This window comes from Dermacentor andersoni, chromosome 6 (genome assembly GCF_023375885.2).
Source record: "Dermacentor andersoni chromosome 6, qqDerAnde1_hic_scaffold, whole genome shotgun sequence".
Lineage (NCBI taxonomy): Eukaryota > Metazoa > Arthropoda > Arachnida > Ixodida > Ixodidae > Dermacentor > Dermacentor andersoni.
Window position 1 is genome coordinate 178,640,178 of NC_092819.1, and position 27,753 is coordinate 178,667,930.

At 48.7% G+C, this 27,753-nt stretch overlaps 3 protein-coding genes across 3 annotated transcripts in view; 2 read left to right on the plus strand and 1 right to left on the minus strand.

Annotated features, from left to right (window-relative positions):
- Window positions 1–27,753, plus strand: part of LOC126523920 (uncharacterized) — a 132,851-nt gene that overhangs the window by 12,144 nt on the left and 92,954 nt on the right. Inside the window, exon 3 of the mRNA XM_072289029.1 lies at window positions 7,836–7,994. Coding sequence (XP_072145130.1) covers window positions 7,836–7,994 — 159 coding nt within the window. The remainder of the gene's footprint in view (window positions 1–7,835; window positions 7,995–27,753) is intronic.
- Window positions 1,486–3,850, plus strand: LOC140218908 (protein GVQW3-like). The gene is made up of 2 exons (XM_072288604.1): window positions 1,486–1,956; window positions 3,836–3,850. Exons 1-2 carry the CDS (start codon window positions 1,486–1,488, stop codon window positions 3,848–3,850), a joined length of 486 nt encoding a protein of 161 aa, XP_072144705.1.
- Window positions 9,314–13,858, minus strand: LOC140218909 (tigger transposable element-derived protein 4-like). The gene is made up of 2 exons (XM_072288605.1): window positions 13,799–13,858; window positions 9,314–10,732 (listed from the first exon to the last, which is right to left on the minus strand). The coding sequence occupies exons 1-2, from the start codon at window positions 13,856–13,858 to the stop codon at window positions 9,314–9,316; spliced, it is 1,479 nt and encodes a 492-aa protein (XP_072144706.1).

Here is a 27,753-nt window from a genome sequence, read left to right on the forward strand (position 1 = left end):
AATTAAAAACCTTCAAACCAGCGGAGATTACAGAACAACCCTTGAACCCATAACCACACGCGCGCGACGCATGATCCAGCGAACGCGGAGCCACCGCGCCACTCAGCAAAGAGAAAGTGGGGAGTGGCAGTCGCACCGTACGCTTCAATACATGGACTAACACAGCTCGGGGCGAATATACGAACTTGTAGAAAGAGTCAACAGATGGCTTGGCCAATCCAGGAGCGCCTGCTTTGCGCTCAGGCGCGAAATTTTGAACGCACGATAGAGAACGTACCGGTACGTCAGTGACACCATGGGGGGGAAGCGCGATGACGTACCGGTACGTCCGTGACAGCGAAAGGGCTAAAGAATACAAATTCTACTGTAATTGGGCGCTTGCGATCAGGGGAATACCGACCAATTCGATGCGCTCGCTCTATTTCCTTAGGCTCAAGCGGTACTTTCAGATGATCCGAGCAGAGGCGTAAGATAATTTTTTCTGATTCGTTTGATGGCTCTGATGCTGATGGATCGGAAAGGCCATAAAAAATCAAATTATTTCGCCTTGACCGGTTCTCAGCATCATCTACACGGGCATCCAGTTTATGAACCAGCTGCGTCGTTCGTTCACTGTCTGCCCGTATGGATTGCATATCGGCTTGCATGGATAAAACACTTCGGTAATTGCCCTCCAGGTGCGTCAGCCTCTCGCTTAGAGCCTCTAGAGATGCAGTCGTAGCCATGTGTTTGTTTTTGACATCTTGCATCTCGGCGATAATCGTATCTTGGCCAGCGGATACCTTCTTCATTTCGGCGAGTAATGCGGCGTAATTCGGACCGGGATTACTTTCAATGTCCCCAGAGAGTGAGAAAAGGTATTTGATAACACATAAGCACTCAGAGACAACACACAAGCAGCACTGCGGGCTCGGTAGCTGCACAAGAGAATAATTATTGGTTTTCTTAGCGTAAAGAGAGTTTGGTTCACAGACCTGCATGAAGAACAGCAGCGGGTTAGTGGATCGCATCGCGGCAATGCCACCAAGCCCACAGTGCGGCAGGGGTAGTCGCTCCTCTTTTATAGGCAGCTGGATTGTTGTTGACGATGGTAGTAGGGTCAGCGGCTTTTCGTCGAGCATCCATTCTTTCACTGGCGGCGTGTCCAGATGGGTTGAATCCATGTTGGTTCTGATGTCCCATGTTAATACGTTATCGGAGCACAGGTGCGATCGTCCCAAAGTGACGGTCGTTGATTTCACAAGAAGAAGCAGCAGCATTCGCATGATAACTGACGTCAAAACCTGCATGAAGAACAGCAGCGGGTTAGTGGATCGCATCGTGGCAATGCCACCGAGCCCACCTCGTGCATTTGCATCAGCCGACCTTAAACCTTCGTGTGCATGCGCAAATTTTTTTCCTCCTGCCGATAGCGTCATTCGCTGGGACGCAGCTTTTGAGTGAGGTAGTGCGCAGTGCTCTTGTTTGTTTTTTATTGCAATGAAAATGGCGGAACGACTGGAGCAGTGCTACTGCATCAAATTTTGCCAGAAACTGGCCGACAGCCAAGCGGAAACCATTCGGAAGATTCAGGCGGCTTTCGGTGAGGATGCTATGAGCAGCACACAGATTAAGGAGTGGCACAACCGGTTTAAAGACGGCCGCACATCGGTGGAGAGCGAGCCACGCTCCGGTCGGCCATCGACATGCCTAAATGACCAGGTCATTGCTGAAGTGATGCGGGACCATAGTGTGACTATCCGAGAAATTGCGGATGAGGTGGGCATCAGCACCTTTTCTGCACATTCCTTTATGACTGAAGATTTGGCCACGAAGACAGTTGCGGCGAAATTCGTGCCGAACCTGCTCATGGTGGAGCAACAGCAACTTCGCGTTGAAGTCTCACAGGACATGCTGGATTCCACAAACAGTGACCCCGACTTTATGAACACCATAATCACTGGTGACGAGTCTTGGGTGTACGGGTATCACCCTGAAACCAAATCCCAGTCGTCACAGGGGAAGCATTCCAGGTCACCAAGACCAAAGAAGGCCCGCGAGGTGCGCAGCAACGTCAAAGTGATGCTGACTGCTTTCTTTGGCTCCCGCCGTGTGGTACACCCTGAGTATGCACCACAGGGTCAAGCAATCGCCAAGGAGTACTACAGGGATGTCCTCTGTCGCCTATGTGATTCTGTGCGGCGCAAGAGACCGGATTTCTGGCCAACAGGAAATCGACGCATCCATCATGACAATGCTCCTGCACATTCCCTGCACTTGATTCAGACTTTGTTGGTGAAAAACCACACTCCTGTAGTTCAACAGGCTCCTTACTCTCCTGATATGGCCCCCTGCGAATTCTGGCTGTTTCCCAAAATCAAGAGGCCATTGAAAGAAGCGCGATTTCAGACAAGAGAGGACATTATGGCTGCAACGACAGCTGAGCTAAACTCTATTCCGAAAGAGGCCTTCTCGAAGTGCTTCCAACAATGGCAGCACCGCTGGAAGAAGTGTGTGGAGTCCTAAGGAGTCTACTTTGAGGGTGATTAGGTTTCCAACACTCCAGTTATGTCAGTTTTTTCTCTTCAGCCAAAGGTCACATGCTTTTCTAACAGACCTCGTTGATGAACAATAAAACTTCATTCGGGCCTAGTTGGTACATAATTCTGAGCTTAAACTTACAGCGCAAATGCCTAAGACGAACCACAAAAGGAAGACATGACACACACTGGCACTGACTAACAGCTTCTTTATTTCCTCGTCGTCGATGCATATATAAACCCTAGGCTACACGCTTGACTCGTCCTACCAGGATACGATCAATAATGTTTTAGATGATTTTAAGGTACATGGACAAGGTCTTGTGTTTACCCGCGAGAGTCCACAAAACAATGTATTGCAGTTCTTGAAACTGAAGCTTGAGTTCTGTGAATGCCATGTGTGTTGGGCGTATCAACCCCATGCAAGAAAGGAACTTTTGTCCTTTAGGTCTGCGCACTCGAAGATTGTGAAAAGAGGCATTGCGTCGTCATGTATGCAATTGGCTCTTAAGAGTTTGTGTGTGCACAAGATGCAAGAAAGTTTTCATAATCAGATCAGCCGACTTTTGGCAGCTGGGTTCCCTATGTCGCTTTTGACTGCCGTGGTTGAAGCTCTGATTCAGAGATGAAAAACCACAAAAAGGCCGGCCGCCGAACGTGAAGCGCGAAGGCCTACGGTGGTCCCTTATATGCATAAAGTCACCCATCAGCTCAAGAAAGTTGCTTGCAGGCATGGTGTTCCTTTGGTGTTTTCTGCGCCCAACAAGCTTTCAAAGCTATACTCCCGCACCTGCGGAGAGAGCAGAGGAGGATGCCAAATTCGGCATGGTGCCTCATACGTGTCGTGCACTGTCGGCGTGGTTTATGGCATTCCACTCTCATGTGGTAAGACGTACGTTGCCCAGAAAGGGCGTTGCGTCAATGAGCGACTCAGGGAACATGCGCGAACGAAAATGTAGATAGAGGAGCGCACCTTGTTGTGCATATAAACTCTTGCAGCAATTGTAAGGTGCATCTTGATAGGACGTTAATTCTTGGCAAAAGCAAGAATGAGCATGCGCGGCTTGCCTTAGAGGCCTACCACATAAAAAGACAAGGCGATAATTGCATCAGTGACACATCTTTGTCCTTGCACCCATCTGAATTTGAATTCCTAAGTTTGCGTATGCGATAAGTTGGCAGATCTCAGTAATGTAATCTGTGCACCTGTGCGGTCGTGTGGCCTAGCATTTATATATGCATCGATGACGAAGAAATAAAGAAGTTGTTAGTCAGTGCCAGTGTGTGTCGTGTCTTCCTTTTGTGGTTTGTCTTAGGTGTTTGCGCTGTGAGTTTAAGTTCAGAAGTTGATGAACAATATGGCTTGAAGCAGGACATGTGGGCAACGTCAGTTCGTAGCTGGGATGACGATGGCATGTCTTCAACAGGGGCAATTTCGTAGTTTATCACTTAATTGTCGTAATACCCGGTATAGCGTGAAAGCAATTTTTCGGACAGGCCGATGTGGCGAATTGGAGTCCATGGAAGAACTTGATTTCTGGGAGAAAAGTCAAGGTTCTGGTGGCGACTTTCATAGAGAGTCTTTTGTGATGCCTGATCCACTGAAAGTCGATCATAGGCAATCTAGCAAGCCATACGAGCTCGACCAATGGCGTCATGATCGTATTTTGTGATGTGTCGCAACACCGAAGGGAGCAGGGTGTCAAAAGGCAGAGTAGGATGATGACCAAACAAGAGATAGAAAGGCGAGAAACTGGTCGTATCCTGATGTGACGAATTGTTTGCAAATGTCACGTAGGACAAAGCGCTGTCCTCCACCAAATGTTACGAAGAGAAAGCTTGATGCACAAACATATGTATAACTATTTACATAAGAAAAAGCTGGTACAGGCTGGTAAAAAGGTCACAGCTCCAGTCGACAGTCTACGGCTTCCTCTTTGTCTCCCTCTTATGCGCACGGTCCTGTCCAAATGTACCGTGACAATATAAAACAGCTCAATTAAACACGGACAAAAGAAAGTGTGTGACATCACCATGTTTTCGTGTTGTGCGTGTTTCTGTGTGATGCAGAAACATGCATGTTGTTCTACTGGAAAATGGGTATTTCTTCAATTTGCATTATGTGTATGCAAATACAGAATACATTTCACCTTCAGAAATTTGCATTCCTGGCTTCTTGTTCTTGTAAATGCAAGGAAGTGGCATACACATAAATTGATGAAGCAGGACTTGAAACTTTTCAACTACTCGTCAGCTTTTGTGTCCGAGACTTGTTCGCAATTGCTCAGAAAAGTGTTGAGTAATTTCTTCTCGTGTAGTATCATCATCATCATCAGCCTGGCTACGCCCACTGCAAGGCAAAGGCCTCTCCGATACTTCTCCAACTACCCTGGTCATGTACTAATTGTGGCCATGTTGTCCCTGCAAACTTCTCAATCTCATCTGCCCACCTAACTTTCTGCTGCCCCCTGCAACGCTTCCCTCCCCTAGGAATCCAGTTCATAACCCTTAATGACTATCGGTTATCTTCTCTCCTCATTACATGTCCTGCCCATGCCCATTTCTTTTTTTTTGTTTTCAACTAAGATGTCATTAACTTGCCTTTGTTCCCTCACCCAATCTGCTCTTTTCTTATCCCTTAACGTTACAACCATCATTCTTCTTTCCATAGCTCGTTGCGTCGTCCTCAATTTAAGTAGAACCCTTTTCGTAAGCCTCCAGTTTTCTGCCCCGTACGTGAGTACTGGTAAGACACAGCTGTTATACACTTTTCTCTTGTAGGAGATATGCGGTTCTCCTCCGTACTCTTGGGGACAAAGGAACGACAACACAGTAGTGCAAACAGTCACAAGGGCATTTATTGCACCTTTCATAGATCAATGTCAGCTAGCCGAGTTGCTATCCACAAAACATGCCGATGGGCGCACGACAAATCTAGAAGTCCGACTTACCGCGACCGCATTGCGAGCGAATATGTTCGCCCCATGCTGGATCCCAACGCCTGGTCATTCGCGTGTACAGTCACGCGAATCGTGTCCAAGGCGGCCACGCGAGACGGTCTCGCAGACGCATGGGTCGGCGCGGCACGGCACGTCCGTCCCGCTTCCTTCCCGAACCCAAAGAGACCAAGCGCCTTCCCTTTCGGCGCCCAAGTAACCCCGCAGCAGCGCGACACTCGCGCCATCTCCCGCACTGCGCCTCAACCACTCTGACCCCCGCGGGCGAAGCCGCCCTGCAGGAGACGAGCTATGCGGGAAAACTAGATCTCAGGGGAGGCGTGAGAGTCACGCATCCCCACACTCTTGAGGGATAATGGCAACCTGCTGTTCATGATATGAGAATGCCTGCCAAACGCACTCCAGTCCATTGTTATTCTGGTTATTTCAGTCTCATGGTCTGGATCCACGGTCACTACCTGCCCTAAGTAGATGTATTCCCTTACCACTTCCAGTGCCTCGCTACCTATCGTAAACTGCTGTTCTCTTCCGAGACTGTTAAACATTACTTTAGTTTTCTGTAGATTAATTTTCAGACCCACCCTTCTGCTTTGCCTCTCCAGGTCAGTGAGCATGCATTGCAATTGGTCTCCTGAGTTACTAAGCAAGGCAATATCATCAGTGAATCGCAAGTTGCTAAGGTATTCTCCATCAAATTTTATCCCCAATTCTTCCCAATCCTGGTCTCTGAATACCTCCTGTAAACACGCTGTGAATAGCATTGGAGAGATCGTATCTCCCTGCCTGATGACTTTCTTTATTGTGATTTTTTTGCTTTCCTTATGGAGGACTACGTTGGCTGTGGAGCTGCTATAGGTATCTTTCAGTATTTTTACACACAGCTCGTCTATACCCTGATTCTGCAAGGCCAGCATGGCTGATGAGGTTTCGACTGAATGAAACACTTTCTCGTAATCAATGAAATCTACATATAAGGGTTGGTTATATTCTGAACATTTCTCTATCACCTGATTGATAGTGTGAATATGGTCTATTGTTGAGTAGCCTTTACGAAATCCTGCCTGGTACTTTGGTTGACTGAAGTCTTAGGTGTTCCTGATTCTATTTGCGATTACCCTAGTAAATACTTTGTAGGCAAAGTATTTACTAAGGTAGTATAGTATATGAAGTATATGGGTACTATATGTATATACTCGTGTAGTATATGTGTACTTTAACATGTCACAATAGTAAACTTGGTCATTTGTTTTTTTTGTGTCATTTCTGTGTCAAATGTTGCTTTCACTTTTAGCTTAGTGGTAAGCTGTTTGTTTTTTAACCATGCCCGGAATGTGCTTCAATGTATTTGGGTGAATTTACATGAAGAAGTAGCTTCTGTCCAAAAAATTGAAAGTGATGACGAGGCTTAGTGTCTCTCGAGAGTTGTGTGGGGGCATGACAGAGTATGTGCAGCAGGAACTGTGAGTGTCCTGCTGTGTCGCAGTGCTGCCGGCATGATGAACGCTAGTATTGGCATTCGTTGCACCTTGATTGTATAAGCGAGGAGACTGGCGGGAAGGCATCAGGCCCCAGTGAAAGGATTTGATGCGTTTCGCTTGACGTTTACTTTTTTTTTTCCTTCGAGTAGCGCATGTGTGTGTGTGTGTGTGTGTGCGTGTTTTTGTGTGTGTGAATCCTGCATACACAGAAAGCCAGCAATGGGGAGCCTGAACACTGCCTTGGCTCCAACAGAGAGTATGCCACTTGGCTTTGCCGTTTTTGCAGCACTACGTGTCAATACAACAGAAAGGTCGTACCGATGGTGTAGACGTGCCTCGGGTGTCCACAAAATTGCAGATATCTACAGTCTGTCTGTACCTGGAACCTTTGCATTTTGGGCTTTTACTATATAGTTGTACAGGTATTATATTTATAGATACATATTTTACTTGAAATTTCTCATATTTTTGTTAGTGTTCTTGCTTGGTATTGCATTTGACATATAACATGGTAACTCTTGTGGTTACAGATGTTCTCTTCCTGTTTTGTCTTTCTATCCACCTGAGCCGAGGGGCCGTGTGAAACTCTTGTGCAGCTTTTAGTCCATGGGCCTCAACAGCTGTACTCTTTGGATTGCAATGCTGAAATAAGTGGTTTGAATTGAAGCTATTGTTTAATATCTAGGACAGATTTCTCTGAAGTGACTTATTGCACTACCAGTCATAACTCATCCCACGATTGACTTGTAATGCTGCAAGATTTTCCAGAGACATTTCATGATGGATACCCTTCAAATTTCATTAAGATCAAGCATGCAGTTGAAATGTTTCTTTAAAGATTGACTGATAATGAGAGAAATAAATGCCTTATCTGTGTGCAGGTGAGCAGGGAGGATGAGCACTACTCTGGCTGCCTGGTATTTGCCTCAGCACTTGCCAATGCGGCCATCGCCTTGGGACCGCACCTGGGTGGCATGGCCACCACACTGGTCGTTCAGGCAGTGCGAGACCGGGGCCTGCCAGACACTCTCGCTGCAAAGGTTGGACCTCACAGTGCTTTCTGCATGCCAAGGGGGCCTAATTATTTCAGCCGAAAAAACAGTGCAGGCACTGAGTGGTGTTTTATTCATAACATCATCATCATCATCAGCCTGGTTACGCCCACTGCAGGGCAAAGGCCTTTCCCATACTTCTCCAACAACCCCGGTCATGTACTAAGTGTGGCCATGTCGTCCCTGCAAACTTCTTAATCTCATCCGCCCACCTAACTTTCTGCCGCCCCCGGCTACGCTTCCCTTCCCTTGGAATCCAGTCCGTATCCCTTAAGGACCATCGGTTATCTTCCCTCCTCATTACATGTCCTGCCCATGCCCATTTCTTTTTCTTGATTTCAACGAAGATGTAATTAACTCGCATTTGTTCCCTCACCCAATCTGCTCTTTTCTTATCCCTTAACGTTACACCCATCATTCTTCTTTCCATAGCTTGTTGCGTCGTCCTCAATTTGAGTAGAACCTTTTTCGTAAGCCTCCAGGTTTCTGCTCCGTAGGTGAGTACTGGTAAGACACAGCTATTATACACTTTTCTCTTGAGGGATAATGGCAACCTGCTGTTCATGATCTGAGAATGCCTGCCAAACGCACCCCAGCCCATGCTTATTCTTCTGATTATTTCCATCTCATGATCCGGATCCGCCGTCACTACCTGCCCTAAGTAGATGTATTCCCTTACCACTTCCAGTGCCTCGCTACCTATTGTAAATTGCTGTTCTCTTCCAAGACTGTTAAACATTACATTCATAACATAGATACATCAAATATCGGGAAGCATCGCATCTGATTGTCACATGACCTGGAGGAGCTCAGCTTGTCTTCCCTGTGGAATCAACTCCTAGGCCAAACTTTTCAGCCCAAGTGCAAGCAAAATTACGCAGTGCTACGTAAGAGATTTGAGACAGTTTTGTTTTTTCTTGTGTATCTTTGCAGTGCAGCTATATCGGGGGCACTTAGTGGCTATGAATTTCCTCGTATGTAAACAACTATGTGGCCTTATCTTTGTGATGTCAGTCATGTTCATGACACAAACGGTGGTCTCCGTTTTGTTTCTTCATTCTATTCTCCATGCTTTGTTTTATTTTCCAAGGCAAGCATTAATAAGACTACACAGTCAGGCAAGGGATATATAACGCAAGAAAGTTTTTTACATCTAAAGTTGCCGACCAATAATTCTGATGTATACAGTCGACTCCCGTTAATACGAAGTTCACGAGGACCGCAAAAAACTTCGAATTAAACGAACTTCCAATTAAGCACAAAACACAAAAACAGCACTTTATTTGTGGCGAAATTGAGTATTTTCTCTAAGAAAAATAGTCGATCATCTTGTCCTGCTTCTTCTTGCGGAATCGCGCTGCTGAAAGCAAGTTCTGCAGGCTGTAGACGTGGCGGAACGCTTCTTCCGCGTTACCTTCAGCGGCAAAGAAGCGCTCTGCGAGAGCAAGGCCTGCAGCTACATCGGCAGCCTTAGGTTGTGGCTCGCCTTCAACGTCATCGTCGCTTTCCTGGGTCGCTTCCTGGGGCCGAATAATCTCTACAATTTCGCTATCTGTCAGCGCACCGCACGTTTCGACCGCCTTGCTTACGGTGACGTAAACTTCAAAATTGACGTCCCCGAGAGCATCACCAAAATCAGTGCCGTCAAGCTGGCTTGTTGACGCTTCCTCCGCTGAAATTTCAGAGGCATCCTCCGAAGAAGCTGCCACAAAACCGCAAGCCCTGAAGCAGTTTGCGATTGTTTCTTGCTTCACACGATCCCATGCTCGCGCTAACATGTGGATGGCACTGAGCAGGCTCACCTCGTATTTTGCGGCGTTATCCATACACAAAATCATGCGTTCGAGGAGGTGCCGCCTGTACAGGACTTTAACATTTTTGATGATGCCTTGGTCCATAGGCTGCAAAACAGCCGTTGTGTTTGCAAGCGAAAATGCGAGGCGTATTGCACTCAAGGCTGGCACATTCACGTGAGCACTGCAGTGATCGACCAGGAACAACACCTTGCGGTTTGAAGAAGCAAACTTGCGGTCCAATTTGCTTATCCAGCTCTTGAAGATTTCGGCCGTCATCCACGCTTTTTTGTTCGCCTCATAGTCCACAGGCAGCGTCTTCACGCCTTTAAAACATCTCGGTTTCGCGGATTTCCCGATCACAAGTAAGCGACATCGTTCCGTGCCAGTCATGTTTGCCGCGATCAGCACCGACACTGTCTCCTTGCTGCGTTTGCCCCCAGCACAGTCATCGTCCTTGAATGTCAGGGTCTTCTCTGGTAGAAGCCGATAGAAGAGTGCAGTCTCATCTGCATTGAAGATGTCTTCCGGTCTGTATTTGGCGAGATATTCACGCAGCTTTCCGTCCTTCCACGTGGCGCATGTTTCCTGGTTAACGGACGCCTTTTCACCACACACGCTCTTGAAAACCAGGTCATGGCGATCTTTAAAGCGCGTCAGCCATCCATCTGACGAAACGAAGTCATCAATCCCCAACATTGCTGCAAGCGTCCGGGCTTTCATCGCAACGATGTCTCCGCTGAGAGGAAGTTTGTTGCTCCTGGCCTCCCTAATCCAAACCAGCAGAGCCTTCTCCAACTCTGGGTAAGCGCCGGTGCGCATTCGCTTCCGAGAAGTCTTGAACTTGTCATTCTCAAATGCATCCATTATTGTGCGCTTGTTCTTGATGTAGTTTGAGAGCGTGTTCGGCTTGATCCCGTACTTCCGCGCTGTCTTGTTTGGCGGCACCTCCCTTCTCAACTTCCTTCAAAACCTCGACTTTCGTTGCCAGGTCGAGCGTGCGATAAAGCCACGGTTTGCCATGGCTATAAACTGTGCGACTAGGTACAGTCAATTCCGAAGCGTAGGATCACCATCCATGGTACAACCTAGCCAACGAGCTACCCGTACAAAGGCGCTCTGGGCGCTCGACGAACACACGCCACAGAACACCTATACAAACTTAGAGAAGGGAAACTGTACCTTCCACAGTGCTACGGAAATAAGCATAGCGGTGGCGTTGTGAACTAAAGTATGGGACCACAGGTGGCGCTGTGCAACAGGAAACGGAAACGGGGTTTTGCACAGTACGGCGGCCGCTTTACCAGGTGTTCTGTGGCTTTACTGGGTTTCTGGCTGCTGCGCCTCGATCGTGCTCCCGCCAGTTTGGTTGCTGTGTGGCAAACGTAGCGCCTACATATATGTGTAGGCGCGACGTTTGCCACACAGCAACCAAACTGGCAGGAGCACGATCGAGGCGCAGCAGAATACATGTAGCGCTGAGTAATATCGAGTTAAGGCACACTCTGAACTGACTTTTAAGGGCATCCCGAGCGGTTTTTCGTTTATTACGCCGCCGTTACCCCGAGTAGTGCCGCCGCGCTCCAGCTGTTGCATTTCGTGTAGGGCTACTGACAGAATGCGGTTTCCAGATGGCACAATGGCCTTGACTGGAATAAACGCACACGACACCAAAGATTGAGTTAGCCTGAAAATATTTTATTTGCATTTTACAAGTACAACAAAAAGCACACGTCTACGCATCCACACAAACGCGGTTACATAGTCAAGAACATAGTCAAGAGATGGCTCATTAATAAGGGTAGCACAAACGCACAAGAAAGAAGACCTAAGCTACAAAACGTACAGTCGGCTGCTAAGTATAATAATGTCCCTGTCACCGCGTGTCACTTTTATACAGCATCTTTACAGCACTACCAGGCCGGGTAGTTTGGCGGAAAGAACGCAACAGCTTACGGCCGTCAGCTGCCTCTAATTATTATTCTAATAATTATTCTAATTTCCGCATCAACGTCGTGCAAGTCCGCATACAGGTATCTGTATCTGAACCATATGTGCCAGCTTAATACATGTGTAGTGAAATTATGATAACCACTTCGTCTTATCAAACGTATTGGTTTTGCAAATGCGCATCACAGCTGACGGAACGACAGACTGAAAGTGAAGCACAAGAGAACAAGGACAAAAGGAGGATACAACACTTGAAGGAGTAATGAAGAATTAGTAGGCGTACAGCAAACAAGCGATGACGGAGAACACACAATGATGCATCGGGTGTTCTGTGACATCGGTTTGCGTACTTACGGTGTTATGGAGATCAACGGCATAAAAATGTACCTCCAAGCGTACTCCTTCAACCTCCGCCGCATTCATTATGATAATCAACGCCTAAACAAAATGAGGCACTATTTTTTGCTAAGAGTAGACCTCTTTACAGCAAGTCTATGTAATGACTCGCAGACGAAACCAGCATGCTTTTGAAAATGTTTTACCGCCGTAGTATTCGAACGCCAACGGCCAGGAAACACATCGATACCAATAGGCTGTTGGTGGTTAATCAAGTACAAAAACCTTGACGCTATGACTAAAAAGCAGCTTCAACAAAAAAATAAAAAAAAAATCAACTGCCTATTTGCCTGAGGTAAAAAACATCCTTAGACACCTCGATTGTTTATGTCAATGGTTTGTGTAACGTAAAAAATTCAGCATGTTCAGCGCCCCTAGCAGAAAAAGCACCAATTAAAGTATTCGACCAAATTACAGTAGCTCCACTTGCGCGCTTACGCTGAAACACGCCTCGATTGATTTTTCGCCCTCTGTGGCCATTTGTTGAACTTGAGAGTGCGCGGGGCCTGCACACGCCTCGACGTACGCTGCGCACGCTGCAAGACCAATCTCACACAATCTCGCCACTGCCAGTATGCAGCGCTGCGTGCACCTATGGCACCCGCGTGGCCTCCGCGATCAGCTCCGGCCACGCGCGGCAGCCGCGCGTGGCCTCCGGCGGGAGCCGCTTCGCCTCCCGCCGGAGTTGATCGCGGAGGCCACGGCAGCCGTAGCAATGAATAATCGCGCCGCTCCAAGAAGGATGGCGTTGCGGGCGGCTGCGGTGGCGATGACACCAACGCGGAGCACGGAGCTGTTGCAGCACTTGAAAAATTGCACATTCTACCATAGAATGAAGGTCACCTCGAGGATCCTGGCTGAAAATTAACTTCCAATTAAACAATATTACTGGATGAGGACTTCGAATTATTGAGCGATTTCTTCCATAGGATTACATGCGAAACTGACGGAACCAGCACTTCACTTCTAATTAACCGAAAATTCCAATTAAGCGGCTTCGAATTATCGGGAGTCGACTTACTTGATTATTCAGACAGCTCCACAGCACCACCACTAGCTCCCTGGCCTTCACATTTAAGAAGGGCCGAAATTTTGAACACTTTACAGCATGTTATGCGATAACTCGGACTCGGACTTCACAACCGTGTAGTTTGGCCAGCGAGTCAAGCAAAAATCGTGACATTTTCGTTTTGATACGTCATTGGCGCGGCCGTTGTCCTTGTTGCTGGCACGTCCATGATACCAAACTAGCGAAGCCTAGACGATATTAGTAGTTGTTGGTGAGAATTCAACGCATGCATTGACTACTTTTGTCTATCTGTAGCAACAGCATGACATTGGTTTAGTTAAGGGCCGCGATTTTGTAGGGGTGCCTTCTGCCCAATTCTATGCCACTTATCATCCACTACGCATGGTGGACTGATCCTGTTGATGATGTGTGGAGCGTTGCTCTGACGATTGACAAAGGGAAAAAAAAAAGCACGACCAGGAATAGCATGAAAGGCATTTCTGGAAAAGTCTGGGCCGCCATAGGCAAACGTATGTGCGCGCAGCAATGCATTGACAAGCTTGGGCTGTATTCTCGGATGATAACTGTTAGGAAGGAAGCGTGCACATCACGTCTTGAACAAGTACAATCCTTTATTGCCTCACCTTGGCCTCCCCACCACCCCGATGCGGTGACGATGATGTCACTCTGTCCAGTGGCGCCATCTCTCGGCTCCATATCGGTGATGATGATGTCGCTCTGTCCGGTGGCTGTCTCCGCCACACAGTCCTTACACGTCTCCCCCCCGTAGAATGTGAACCCGTCGCGGGCATGTCCAGTTGGGGTTCATAATAAGCTGTCAGCTGGTCAGCATGGGCTATCCCGCGATGGCGCCCTGTCGTTGGTTCTGTCAGCATGAAAGTCATTAGCACCGACATTCTTTGTAATCCTATAAGGACCTGAACATCTTGGTGCGAGCTTCGATGAGACGCCTGTTGCTGCATTACCTAAAGTATGGCTGTCCAGGAGAACAAGGTCACCTGGTATCAGGGTAACTGGCCGCCTGTGATGGTCGTAATATGCCTTTTGTTTAGCCTGAGCAGCAGTTTGCTGTCTGTGAGTAAATTCAAAGGCCTGGGCAAGGCACCAGCGAACTTTTTCTTAAAAGGCATGGCAAGCCACAGCAGGCGGTTCAATGTTGTCCTTGGTGGCATGTGGTTCCCATGGAGTGCGCAGCTCTCAACCATAACACAGGAAGGCAAGCGTGTAGCCTGTCACAACACTCTGCGAGGCCTGGAGGCATTCCTTAACTGTACCGTTATGGCGTTCTACCATTTGTCCGACGGGGCGGTAAGGCACCCTGTCGCGGTCTTTTATGCCCCGCTGGACAAATGGTAGAACGCCATAATGGTGCAGTTAAGGAATGCCTCCGGGCCTACAATATCAATGGCGAGGCAGAGGCCACCAGACTTTTTTGTGACCAAAACAGGAGCACTCGTCCACTGACTGGTACTCGGGCATATGAGCTTCTGTTCTAGGAGGTCACGGAGACAGTTATCCATAATGGCCTGTTTTTTAGCATTGACAGGGCAAAGCTTGCAACGTACAGGTAGGCTGTCCCCAGTGTCAATTCGATGTTCAGCAATTGTGCGCCCGGGGGTAGTTGTAACAATTGGGCTGAAAGTCTCAAGCATCTGCGCCAGACGTGGATCTACGTTCACCTGTGCCACAAAGCTAGCAGGGTCACTGGCGATTGGGACTTCGGAGCTGATCATAGGCTCAGGTTGCTCAGCGAAAATTGCTTGCAGGTCATACGATTCTTCGCTGTCTAGCTCCCCCTTAACCTACTGCTCTCCTTTGACGAAGGGTACCATGCACTGCGGTTCTGTCCCGATTGTACACCCTCCCAGTGCAATATGGAGCGATATTCCAGTCACCGTCAGGAAGTCCCTCCCGAGTACAATGTCTTCACAGAGGTCAGGCACACACGGGAACCGCTGGCGGCGGGAGCCTGCCGCCCACTGGATCTTGCATCAGAGTGAGGAAGTTGATTGAGACCAGCCTGTGGCCAGGCGGAGCGTGCGTACCTCTCTTTTGTGACTGGCTCCTGTGGCTTCAGCGGCCGCCGTCGCTTGTTGTCCCAGAAGGCTGACGCTGGACCCCGTCTCCACGAGCGCCTGGAATGTCATTGCTCTGATGCGGATGTCGAGAAGGGGTTCCTTTCTGCCAGCAGTGCGCTGTCATAGATGCCCACTGGCCTAGCATCTACCAATGCATGTTTCCCCCCGAGTACTGATTCTCTGGGCATTCAGCCCGCACGTGCCCCAGTTGATGGCACTGAAAACACCTGGGTGGCGCATTTTGCCTACCCGTGGCGCATTGGCGGGCTACATGGCCTATCCCTCCGCAGCGCTGGCAGTGGACATGTGTGTTAGGCCGCTGCCAACGAGCGACCGGTTGCGAGGCGTGGGCGATCGGCTGCATCAGCGAGGGACGGTGGGGGCGGGATGAATTTGATCACGAAGATAGGACGGTTGGACTGCTGCGGGGTGTAGTGGCCAGTGGTACGCCGGAGACATTGTGGCTGACGTAATGGTGCCCACGGTGGCACCCGCCGAGATAGGCCGTGGTCCGAGAGCGTTAGCGACTGCCCTGTGTGGTTGGAATGCCAAATCCCTTGCGACCTGATTTATTGGTGGTGGCGGTGGTTTGTACTGCCATCGCCGCCACGCTCTTTTCATCGAGCCATCCGCCTCCGTCACGAGCTCCCTCAATGTTGTAAAGGTTGACCCTCCTGCGAGGTCTTGTAACTGCGGGTGCTTTTGGCGGAGAACCCGCAGGACCTTTTCCTCTTCTGGTACGGTTTCACCGATGCGGTCTTAGTATGCCACTATCACTATCAGGCTCTCAAAGGCCGTTGTGTCATGTGTTCGTCACATAAAATTGAAGGTATTCCCCAAAGTGACAATTCCTTAATATGGCACATTTCTTTTTCGGTCAGTTGTAGAATAAAGTCACCTATTTTCTGGAGAATCCGATATTTCGGACTCTCTGTTATTCGAACTTTATGGCGGTCCCCATCTAGTCCGAATTATCGGTCAACAACTACATAAGTGGGTGTTAATAAGCTGCTAAACATTGAGACAGACTGAGAAACATGTTATATCTTTCCAGTGCAAGTTCTGTTGTTTGCCCAAGGCCACTCTCAATGTTAAGAGAGGAGGTCGTTTGCTGCTTAGCATAAGCTTTACACATAATGCACACTGGTGAAACAGGCACAACGAGGAGGATCAGAATAGCTCACGCGTGCAGTAATGTTTTCCATCACAAGCAGTGATGTGTCCAGAAACTGCTCTACGTGAGTGCGGTACGAGCAAGCGGAAAGCCGCAACCATGCTCCCACAAAGAAAGGTTTGAACGGTCAGCGATCAGTACTATATACCCGTGTAATGAACATGCTTTTTTTTCCCAATGTACCGAAGCAAAGTTGGAGGGTGCGTTCATTATGTGGGGTAAATTTCATGGAGACATTATTGAAACAGCAAAAATTGGAAAATAAGGTGGTAATGAATTGGAACATGCATAAGATAACTTATCTTTGCAGTAAAAATACATGTGTACCATTTGCAAGCCGTAACTTAACAAGAATTAAAGGCAGCAAAAATAACATACTTGTCGTCGCTAGCTGATAAAATAAGATCTAATCCTAAGGAGCTATGGCGATATGTCAAAAGCAACAGAAAAGACAGTGTCGGCGTTCCGGCTCTCCGGCATGAAAGTGATATGTTAAGTGATGACACAAAGAAGGCTGATTACTTTAACGAATATTTTCACTCCGTCTTCACAGCATGTCGTCATACTCCGATACCTGAATTATCCGAACAATTACCTCAAATGCATGACATCGTTTTAAATGAGGCTGGAATTAGGGCTCTGTTGTGCCACATTAATCCTCATTCTGCTCATGGTCCGGATGGTATATCAAACCACTTCTTGAAACGCTGTTCCCACAGTATTGCTCCTATTTTGGTTGAATTATTTACCAAGTCAATAAATTCTCAACAATTACCTAATGACTGGAATATGGCCAATGTAACTCCTATATTTAAAAGTGGTCGTTGTGATTTGGCAAGCAATTACATACCGGTGTCTTTGACATCAGTCTGTTGTAAAACACTAGAACATGTTATTTACTCTGGTCTTATTAAGCATCTTCAGGACCATAATTTTTTCATCCCGACCCAGCATGGATTTCGCATGGGATTATCCTGTACCACTCAACTTACTGAATTCATACATGACGTTGCACTCGGCTTTAACAATAGTACAGAGATTGATGCTATATTTATTGATTTTCGAAAGGCGTTTGATGTAGTCCCGCATAACTTACTTTTGCACAAACTATCATTTCTTGGCCTCCCCGATTCACTTTACAGTTGGATTAAAGATTATTTGTATAAACGGCAGCAAAAAGTGGTTCTGAATGGTGCGACGTCGAGAACGGTTAATGTTTTATCAGGTGTGCCTCAAGGGTCGGTCCTTGGGCCGTTGCTGTTCCTCATATTTATCAATGACTTAAGTGAAGGCTGTGTTTCAAATAGACTGTATGCGGATGATTGCGTTGTGTACCATCCTGTGTCTTGTGCCAAACATACGAGTGTGTTGCAGTCTGATCTTGAAAAAATTTGTTCCTGGTGTGCTAAATGGAAAATGGATTTGAACGTAGCAAAGTGTTATCATGTTAATTTACGAACAAAAAGAAAAAAGGTGCCCAGTTCATACTTAATAAATAATGTTTTAGTACAATGCGTTGAAGAAGTCACATACCTAGGCGTCAGGTTAACTACGGCATTAGACTGGACATCCCACATTGACGCAACAAGCGCTAAAGCGTGCCGCCTTTTGCACCTTTTTCACAGAAACTTCAAGTATGCGCCAAAAGCACTCAAGGAAGCTTTGTATCTTACAAATATTAGGCCGGTCAAAGAATACGCTTGTGCAGCATGGGACCCCTTCACAAAAGTTCTTGAAAATAAGTTAGAGCATGTTCAGAAAAGGGCTGCAAGATTCGTCACGGGCATCTACGATTACAAAATTAGAGGTTCGCAAATCAGGGAAAATCTAGGATGGAAGTTGCTGTCCACACGCAGAAATATAATGAGGTTAAAGCTTTTACACAATATTGTCACGTGGTCGTGACGTTGAATAACACAGTAGCAGTACTGTGAACGACAAAACTAACTTTTATTGGGCGAACCTGTGCCCACAAAACAGGCTACACTTATAGCACAACGATAGCGGCGAACACGCTCGGCGATCGTCGAAAATCTGCCCAGCGGGTCAAGCGCGTCGGCTTTTATACAGCAGCCGTCGAATGTTCCAGACTAATCGCTGGGACCCGCGCGTATTCCACAATGTTCTACGCCATTCGCGTCAGGCGATGAAATCAGATAACATAAGGTTCGGCGACAACAGACAGCCGGGTAGAATCATCGATAACTTTCCAGAAACGTCGGATACATGCAGGCGCGTCCGTCGCTGTGCGATTACAGTTGTTAAGCGGCGAAACGTGGTCGCCCGATAAAGATAAGTACACGTGTCATTACCCCCCTCTTAAAAAGCATCGCCCCGATGCTGCTAACAAACGAAAGTAACAAAGAAAAGCACTCGTAGCAAAGAAAACAACAAACTAAGGAAGTTCATCAGCGTCCGTAAAATGGTTTAAGGCGCACCACGTGGACCACTTCAGATCGTGCGCGGCGCCGCTGTGAGTGCGAAATGCCGTCTGGTACGACCTCATAGTCTAGTGCGCCAATACGTCGGATGACCTTGTAGGGTCCGAAATAGCGTCGCAGCAGCTTCTCACTGAGTCCTCGCCGGCGTATCGGGGTCCATACCCAAACACGGTCGCCGGGCTGGTACTCGACGAAGCGTCGTCGGAGGTTGTAGTGTCGGCTGTCGGTACGCTGCTGGGTCTTGATCCGTAGGCGGGCGAGCTGTCGGGCTTCTTCGGCGCGCTGGAGATAGGTAGCGACGTCAAGATTCTCCTCGTCAGTGACGTGCGGCAGCATGGCGTCGAGCGTCGTCGTCGGGTTCCTGCCGTAAACCAACTTGAATGGCGTGATCTGTGTTGTTTCTTGCACCGCCGTGTTGTAGGCGAAGGTGACATACGGCAGGACCGCGTCCCACGTCTTGTGCTCGACGTCGACGTACATCGCTAGCATGTCGGCGAGGGTCTTATTCAGCCGCTCCGTAAGACCATTCGTCTGCGGATGGTAGGCCGTTGTCCTCCTGTGCCTTGTCTGACTGTAGTTCAGAATGGCTTGAGTGAGCTCCGCTGTAAAGGCCGTTCCTCTGTCGGTGATGAGGACTTCTGGAGCACCATGTCGCAACAGGATGTTCTCGACGAAAAATTTAGCCACTTCGGCTGCGCTGCCTTTCGGTAGAGCTTTAGTTTCAGCGAAGCGGGTCAGATAGTCCGTCGCCACGACAATCCACCTATTTCCGGAAGCTGATGTCGGAAACGGTCCCAACAAGTCCATCCCGATCTGCTGAAAAGGTCGGTAAGGAGGCTGGATCGGCTGTAGTAATCCCGCTGGTCTTGTCGGTGGTGTCTTGCGTCGCTGACAGTCGCGGCATGTCTTGACGTAACGGGCGACATCGGTGGTTAGGCGCGGCCAGTAATACCTTTCTTGTATCCTCGATAGCGTCCGGGAGAAACCGAGGTGCCCAGCGGTCGGATCGTCATGTAGGGCGTGCAGTACTTCTGGACGTAGCGCCGACGGAACAACAAGAAGGTGGTTGGCGCGGACTGGTGAGAAGTTCTTCTTCACGAGTAGGTTGTTTTGAAGCGTGAACGAAGATAATCCACGCTTAAATGCCCTTGGGACAACGTCGGTGTGCCCTTCCAAATACTCGATTAGGGCTTTTAGCTCCGAGTCTCCTCGTTGCTGTTCGGCGAAGTCTTCCGCGCTTATTATTCCAAGGAAGGCGTCGTCATCCTCGTCATCTTGCGGCGGCGGGTCAATGGGGGCGCGGGATAGGCAATCGGCATCTGAGTGTTTTCGTCCGGACTTGTAGGTTACAGTGATGTCTTATTCTTGTAGCCTGAGGCTCCACCGTGCCAGCTGTCCTGAGGGGTCTTTTAGGTTAGCTAGCCAACACAACGCGTGATGATCGCTGACCACCTTGAATGGCCTGCCATATAGGTAAGGGCGAAATTTCGCTGTGGCCCAAACGATGGCGAGGCATTCCTTTTCGGTTGTAGAATAATTGCCTTCTGCTTTTGACAATGATCGGCTAGCGTAAGCTATCACGCGTTCATGTCCATCTTTTCTCTGGACTAGGACGGCACCGAGGCCTAGGCTACTGGCGTCAGTGTGTATTTCGGTATCGGCGTGCTCGTCGAAGTGCGCAAGTACGGGCGGCGACTGCATGCGTCGTTTGAGTTCTTGAAATGCGTCGCCCTGTGGCGTTTCCCACTTGAACTCGACGTCACATTTAGTTAGCTGTGTCAGCGGCTCAGCGATGCGTGAAAAGTTCTTGACAAATCGCCTGTAGTAGGCACACATGCCAAGAAATCTACGCACTGCCTTCTTGTCGGTGGGCTGCGGGAACTTTGCAATGGCAGCTGTTTTCTGCGGGTCGGGGCGTACTCCGGATTTGCTGATGACGTGGCCTAGGAATAGAAGCTCGTCGTAAGCGAAGCGGCACTTTTCTGGCTTCAGAGTGAGCCCTGATGACTTGATGGCCTCTAGTACTGTGGCAAGCCGCCTAAGGTGATCGTCAAAATTTTCGGCGAATACAACGACGTCATCCAAGTAAACGAGACAGGTCTGCCACTTCAATCCTGCTAAAACCGTGTCCATCACGCGCTGGAACGTTGCAGGCGCCGAGCACAGTCCAAATGGCATAACCTTGAACTCGTAGAGGCCGTCTGGGGTGATGAAGGCGGTCTTTTCACGATCTCTTTCGTCGACTTCTATTTGCCAATAGCCAGACTTGAGGTCCATCGAGGAGAAGTATTTAGCGTTGCAGAGCCGATCCAATGCGTCGTCTATCCGTGGGAGAGGGTATACGTCCTTCTTCGTGATCTTGTTCAGACGACGATAATCGACGCAGAAACGAAGGGTTCCGTCCTTTTTCTTCACCAGCACAACAGGAGATGCCCACGGGCTTTTCGACGGCTGGATGATGTCGTCGCGCAGCATTTCGTCGACTTGTTCTCTTATAGCTTCACGTTCTCGCGGCGAAACTCGGTAAGGGCTCTGGCGAAGTGGTCGAGCGTACTCCTCGGTGATTATGCGATGCTTGGCGACTGGTGTTTGTCGAATCCTCGATGACGTCGAAAAGCAGCCTTTGTATCGCCGGAGCAGACTTCTGAGCTGCTGTTGCTTAATCACGGGGAGACTTGGATTAATGTCGTAGTCTGGTTCGGCAACCATGGTCGTCGGGGTAGATGCGGCGGAATCCGAGAGGACAAACGCATTGCTGTTTTCCAGAATTTCCTCGATGTATGCGATCGTCGTGCCCTTGTTGATGTGCTTGTACTCCTGGCTGAAGTTTGTCAGCAACACTTTCGTGTTTCCTCCGTGCAGTCGAGCGATCCCTCTTGCGACGCAAATTTCACGGTCTAGCAGTAGACGTTGGTCGCCTTCGATGACACCTTCTAAGTCGGCGGGTGTTTCGGTGCCGACCGAAATAACAATGCTGGAGCGAGGCGGGATGCTCACCTGATCTTCGAGCACACTCAAGGCGTGGTGACTACGAGGGTTCTCCGACGGTATCGCATGGTCTTCCGACAGAGTTATTGACTTCGACTTCAGGTCGATGACTGCGCCGTGTTGGTTGAGGAAGTCCATGCCGAGAATGACGTCTCGTGAACACTGTTGGAGGATAACGAAGGTGACAGGGTAAGTCCGGTCGTGAATGGTAATTCTTGCCGTGCACATTCCAGTCGGCGTTATGAGGTGTCCTCCGGCGGTACGAATTTGAGGGCCTTCCCACGTAGTCTTAACTTTCTTCAACTGGGCGGCGATGTGTCCACTCATGACGGAGTAATCAGCCCCTGTGTCGACTAAGGCGGTGACTGCGTGGCCGTCGAGAAGCACGTCGAGGTCGGTGGCTCTTTGTCTTGCATTACAGTTCGGTCTTGGCGTCGGATCACGACTGCGTCGCGTTGACTTGTGGCTGGTATGTGACGTCGTCAGGTCGTCTTTCGTCGTCGCATTCTTTCCTTCCAGACTTCGTCGGGACGGCGGCGTGTCGTTATGTCGTCGAGGTAGTTTCTTCGGCGTCTTCGTCGGCGGCGGAGGATCTTCGACAGTTCGACGGACAGCAACCGCACCTCCATCGGTTGCTGCTTTTAGTTTTCCGGATATGGGCTCGCTGACCGGCCCCGAGCTGGGCCAGTGTATGGTCGGCGCTGCGGCGACAGGTAGCGGCCTGGTGATGGTGAACGCGACGGTCGTCGAGAACTCCACTGAGTAGCCGCGAGGTAGTCAGCGATATCGCGAGGGCGTTCACCTTGCTGAGGGCGCGGAGCGTTGACGGCGAAACCTCGCAGTCCCATTTCCCGGTATGGACATCGTCGGTAGACGTGACCCGCTTCCCCGCAGTGGTAGCAGAGCGGGCGGTGGTCAGGAGCGCGCCAAACGTCGGTCTTCCTCGGTAGCTCCGCTGGGCGACGGGTGGGCGCGCTGTCGGCGGCGGCGGCGCTGGTCGACGGAATTGCGGCGTTACAGGGCCCTGGCGCGGTCGCTGAGGAGGGCCTTGACGGCGTACGACGGCGGCGTAGGTCATCGCTTCGGGTTGGGGTTGCGGTAATTGATGTTGCACCTCCGGAACTCCAAGCGACCGCTGAACCTCATCTTTGACGATGTCAGTGATCGAGGCCACTTGAGGCTGCGACGACGGGAAGATCTTCTGAAGCTCCTCTCGTACGACTGCCCTGATAGCCTCGCGCAGGTCTTCGGAGGCCAGTGATTGAACTCCGGCATAGTTTGTAGCGTTGGTGCGGCGGTCGAATTGCCGGTTTCGCATCTCGAGTGTCTTCTCGATGCTAGTGGCCTCGCGAAGAAACTCGTCGACAGTCTTCGGTGGGTTTCGTACCATACCGGCGAAAAGTTCCTCCTTAACACCACGCATTAGTAGCCGGACTTTCTTTTCCTCGGACATTTCCGGGTCGGCGTGGCGGAATAGGCGGCTCATTTCTTCTGTAAAAATCGCGGTGGTCTCGTTGGGCAGCTGCACTCGCGTTTCCAGTAGTGCTTGGGCGCGTTCTCGGCGTACGACGCTTGTGAATGTCTGCAGGAAGCCACTTCGGAAAAGGTCCCAGGTCGTTAACGTGGCTTCTCTGTTCTCGAACCACGTCCTGGCAGCGTCTTCCAATGCGAAGAAGACATGTCGCAGTTTGTCGTCGCTGTTCCAGCTGTTAAATGCAGCGACCCTCTCGTACGTCTCGAGCCAGGTTTCCGGGTCCTCGAATGTTGAACCGCGGAACGTGGGGGGCTCCCTGGGCTGCTGCAGCACGACGGGGGATGCTGGGGCTGCCATTGGGGAGGACTTGGTGGCAATCTTCCTGCACGTCTCAGGTAGGAGTCCGTGCTCTGGGGGCAGTCCTTGCAGCCGGCGGCTAGCTCGCTGGTCTTGGGCGACGTTGGTTTTGTCCTCGGGCTTCGGGCTTGGATCGCGGCTTTGCGGGGGCGTTCGGTACATGAACGCACAAGCACCTCCACCAGATGTCACGTGGTCGTGACGTTGAATAACACAGTAGCAGTACTGTGAACGACAAAACTAACTTTTATTGGGCGAACCTGTGCCCACAAAACAGGCTACACTTATAGCACAACGATAGCGGCGAACACGCTCGGCGATCGTCGAAAATCTGCCCAGCGGGTCAAGCGCGTCGGCTTTTATACAGCAGCCGTCGAATGTTCCAGACTAATCGCTGGGACCCGCGCGTATTCCACAATGTTCTACGCCATTCGCGTCAGGCGATGAAATCAGATAACATAAGGTTCGGCGACAACAGACAGCCGGGTAGAATCATCGATAACTTTCCAGAAACGTCGGATACATGCAGGCGCGTCCGTCGCTGTGCGATTACAGTTGTTAAGCGGCGAAACGTGGTCGCCCGATAAAGATAAGTACACGTGTCAATATTAACAGCGGTAACACAGGAATCGATAAGAACATATATTTAAAACCACCTCATTATCAGTCTAATAGACGCGACAATTCCAAGAAAATAAGGGCCTACCAAAGTCGTATTAATGTATTTAAGTTTTCATTCTTTCCGCGAACAATTGCAGAGTGGAATTTGCTCCCGGATGAGATAGTGTCTGCACCCAATTTTTCATCTGCCATAGAGAACTTTATGTGAATCTGTTTTAGACAATATTTCCAGTGTGCCACTTTATGCATTGTGTAACAAATTTTATAATCGGATGTTGTTAGTATTGGATGTGTTGTATTTCTTTAATAATTACGATTATTGTATTTCTAATACGTACCACAGATGATATGATGCCGTTGTTCGCGAAGTTGACTTTTATGTTTGTAATTAACCCCCCTACGATAATGCCCAACTCGGGCGCTGTAGGTATTAGTAATAAATAAATAAATAAACTTCACTCCGCATTGGAACCACCAGACCTGCAGTTCAGGTTGCTGGCCGCTTCATCTGCATCGTGGTTCTACCATAGAATAAAGCACCAACGTCCGCTGTGAAAAGTCGGTGCAGCCTAGGCCATTTGCGCTAGGCGGAACTGAACGCGCGCTCCAAACAAAACAGCGATCTCCGATCGCACCCCAGCTCATCCTCGCAGCCGCTTCCGGCCATCTGCCATTATTGCAAGTATCACATTGAAGCGTGCACCTGTTTTGACAAGCACGCTGTGCGCGTCTCTTTCCTCGACTGGCCTGCTTGTCGGCATGTCAAAGTTTATCGGTGTCTGATCAGTGTTTCTGTTTTTCTGAGCAATCCTGAAGGAGGGAAAACAGCGTTATGGTACGTGGAGTCTGCATGTGACGTGAACAGCCGTGTGCCACGGGAGGAGCACAGATGAAACGTTTTCGAAAGGGCCACTTTTGCTTGAGCGCTGGTCTTTTCTCATCATCGTGCTAGTGCAGGGCTTTTTGCTGGGAAGGGATCCCCAAACGCAACACTCAGTCCGTTGAATGCTTCCAGTACCGAAGGTCGCCGAGTGTAACAATGTCCTACTTGCCAGTGGGGCCTTTGATGTACTTTTCTACTAACTGCCTGATCCTGTATACCGCATTTACTCGCACAATAATCGCACTTTTTTCTCAAAAATATTGACACCAATTCAGGGGTGCGGTCATTACGTGGGTTAAATTTGCCAAGAAAAGAAAAATTTCTTTTTTCATCCCACATTTGCGGCGGGATGACAAGCAGGCGACTGCCGCTGTCAGTGCGGGACACCAAAACAAAAATGGCGGCCGGCGGAGCAAGCCGAATGCGCTAAATGCAATTATTTTTCTCTCGTGAATACATTATGCGGATTGAAACAGTTTCTTCATATCATGAATGAATAATATAGGTATTATGAGCAAGTTTTCAACAATAACGTAGCCACGTCGACTTTGAGGGGACAGAAAGAGATGGGCACGCTTAGCTTCAGTGACATAGAAACACATGGTGGGCACGCTGCGGAAACTGCGGCATTTGTCTTCACTTTTATCCTAATATGGCATGTTTCCGCTAAGGGTGGGCGAATATCTTAGCTGTGTTACAAGCAGCGGCGTATGAATAGGGTACACTTCTAACATATCAGTGTAAACGTGGCCACTATCATTGCGGCTAGCGATTTGTTGCGTGCCAACGAGTGCAGACGACAAGAATCGAAAGGCGCCCTTTATATTGTTGTTGACTAAAACCATTATGAAGCCTACAAATAATATAGCCGAGGCAAGTTTGGTTGCAGCTTTTTTTTATTCGTGGAAGTGCGGAAAATGATAAAGGGAATGAAATGGGGCACCTGCTTAAGAATGTTGGCTGGGTGCAGACCGATTGGTTTGTCTTCAAGAGTCATTCACGGAGCATTCAACAGATGGTAAGCGCGATCATCATTATCTTGACTTGGCACATGACATATAGCTGCGACAAGTTCGGGGTGCGATCATTACACGGGATAGAAAACAAATCGAATTTTGACAACAAAGTTCAGGAGTGCGATCATTATGCGAGTGGATACGGTACATCCTCCTTTGTGGGTATGTGCCATGTTTGAGGCTGATTATTATCATTGTAATGTCTGCCTTTTTTTTTTGTGCTGCTGACTCTAGTTTCGTGAGTGTGACAGTAAAAAATTGCGCACCAACGCAGGGGTGAAATGCAAAAACACTCGTGTACTTAGATTTAAGTACACATTAAAAACCCCAGGTGGTCAAAATTAATCCAGAGGACCTCTCTACGGCTTGCCTCATAGTCAGATTGGGGTTTTGGTGGGTAAAACTCCATAATTAAATTGAAGAAAAATTCCTATGGGATGCCCATAATGCCATCCTTGCCTGCTACAGTATTGTTTCTTCTGGCGTCTGAAATTGGGGGTACACCATACAGCTATCAAAAGTTTCGAATACGAAATGAATACTCATAATATTGAATCGAATATTGAAATTGATATCCAGATGCATTTAGTAGCAAGTTTGATTGCTATGTTTTAGGACATCACAGTTATGTTGTCAACATTAAAAATATAGACTAGTAAGTCGTTACAGTAGAAGCTCGTTAATTTTAATGTAGCTCGTGGTAATTTGGAACATTGAGTAAGTCACAATAGCTGTATAGTCTCGCCAATTTGTGTGTTATTATGCAGCATCAAAATCCCATTCACTGAGGCCCTACACCACTCTGCACATTTGTTGTGACGCTCAAGAGAATGATTGCAAAGCATCGACAAATGAGTCAGGAAAACCTTTGCTCACACCAAACCAAAATCAAGTGCTGCTGTACTGTTTCCAATGGCAAGTGCTTAGAGAAAAACTGAAAAATTCAGTATTTTCTTTCTACTGCTTGACGTTATGATTTCTGACAGCATCTGCTTGGGACTTGTGAATGTTTATCGATAAACAAGAATAATACTGCGTTACATACAAACCAACAATTCTACCTCACAACTTTTGAAAATATTGTTACGGGAAGGAAGAAGCGTGCGACTATTTACAGATGGCTTTTAATGGCTGAGCCAACAAGCGTTGAGCAGTGATAATACTAAACTATTCGTCATCGTCTCCTAGGCCACCATCAGCGTCCTCTTCTTCCCACATTAGCGACTGTGACATAACCCCCGTCGAAAAAAGCCCCTTATTGGTGCGGCTCATCGGTCTGGGAAAGGTCAGGTTTGAGACGGCTGACGTGGATGATGTCAGAGAGAGGTGAAGCACCGTGGCATTCAGCGGAGACGCTTCGTATGTGACAGGAGTCACCTGGCGAAGGATGCGGTAAGGGTCATAGTATTGTCAGAGGAATTTCTCCGAAAGACCAACATGCCGAGTTGGATACCAAACTAGCACAAGAGCACCTGGTTCGTAGTTCACGTCGTGATGGCACTGGTCGTAACGGCACTTCTGGCGTGTCTGTGAAGCAGAGAGACGA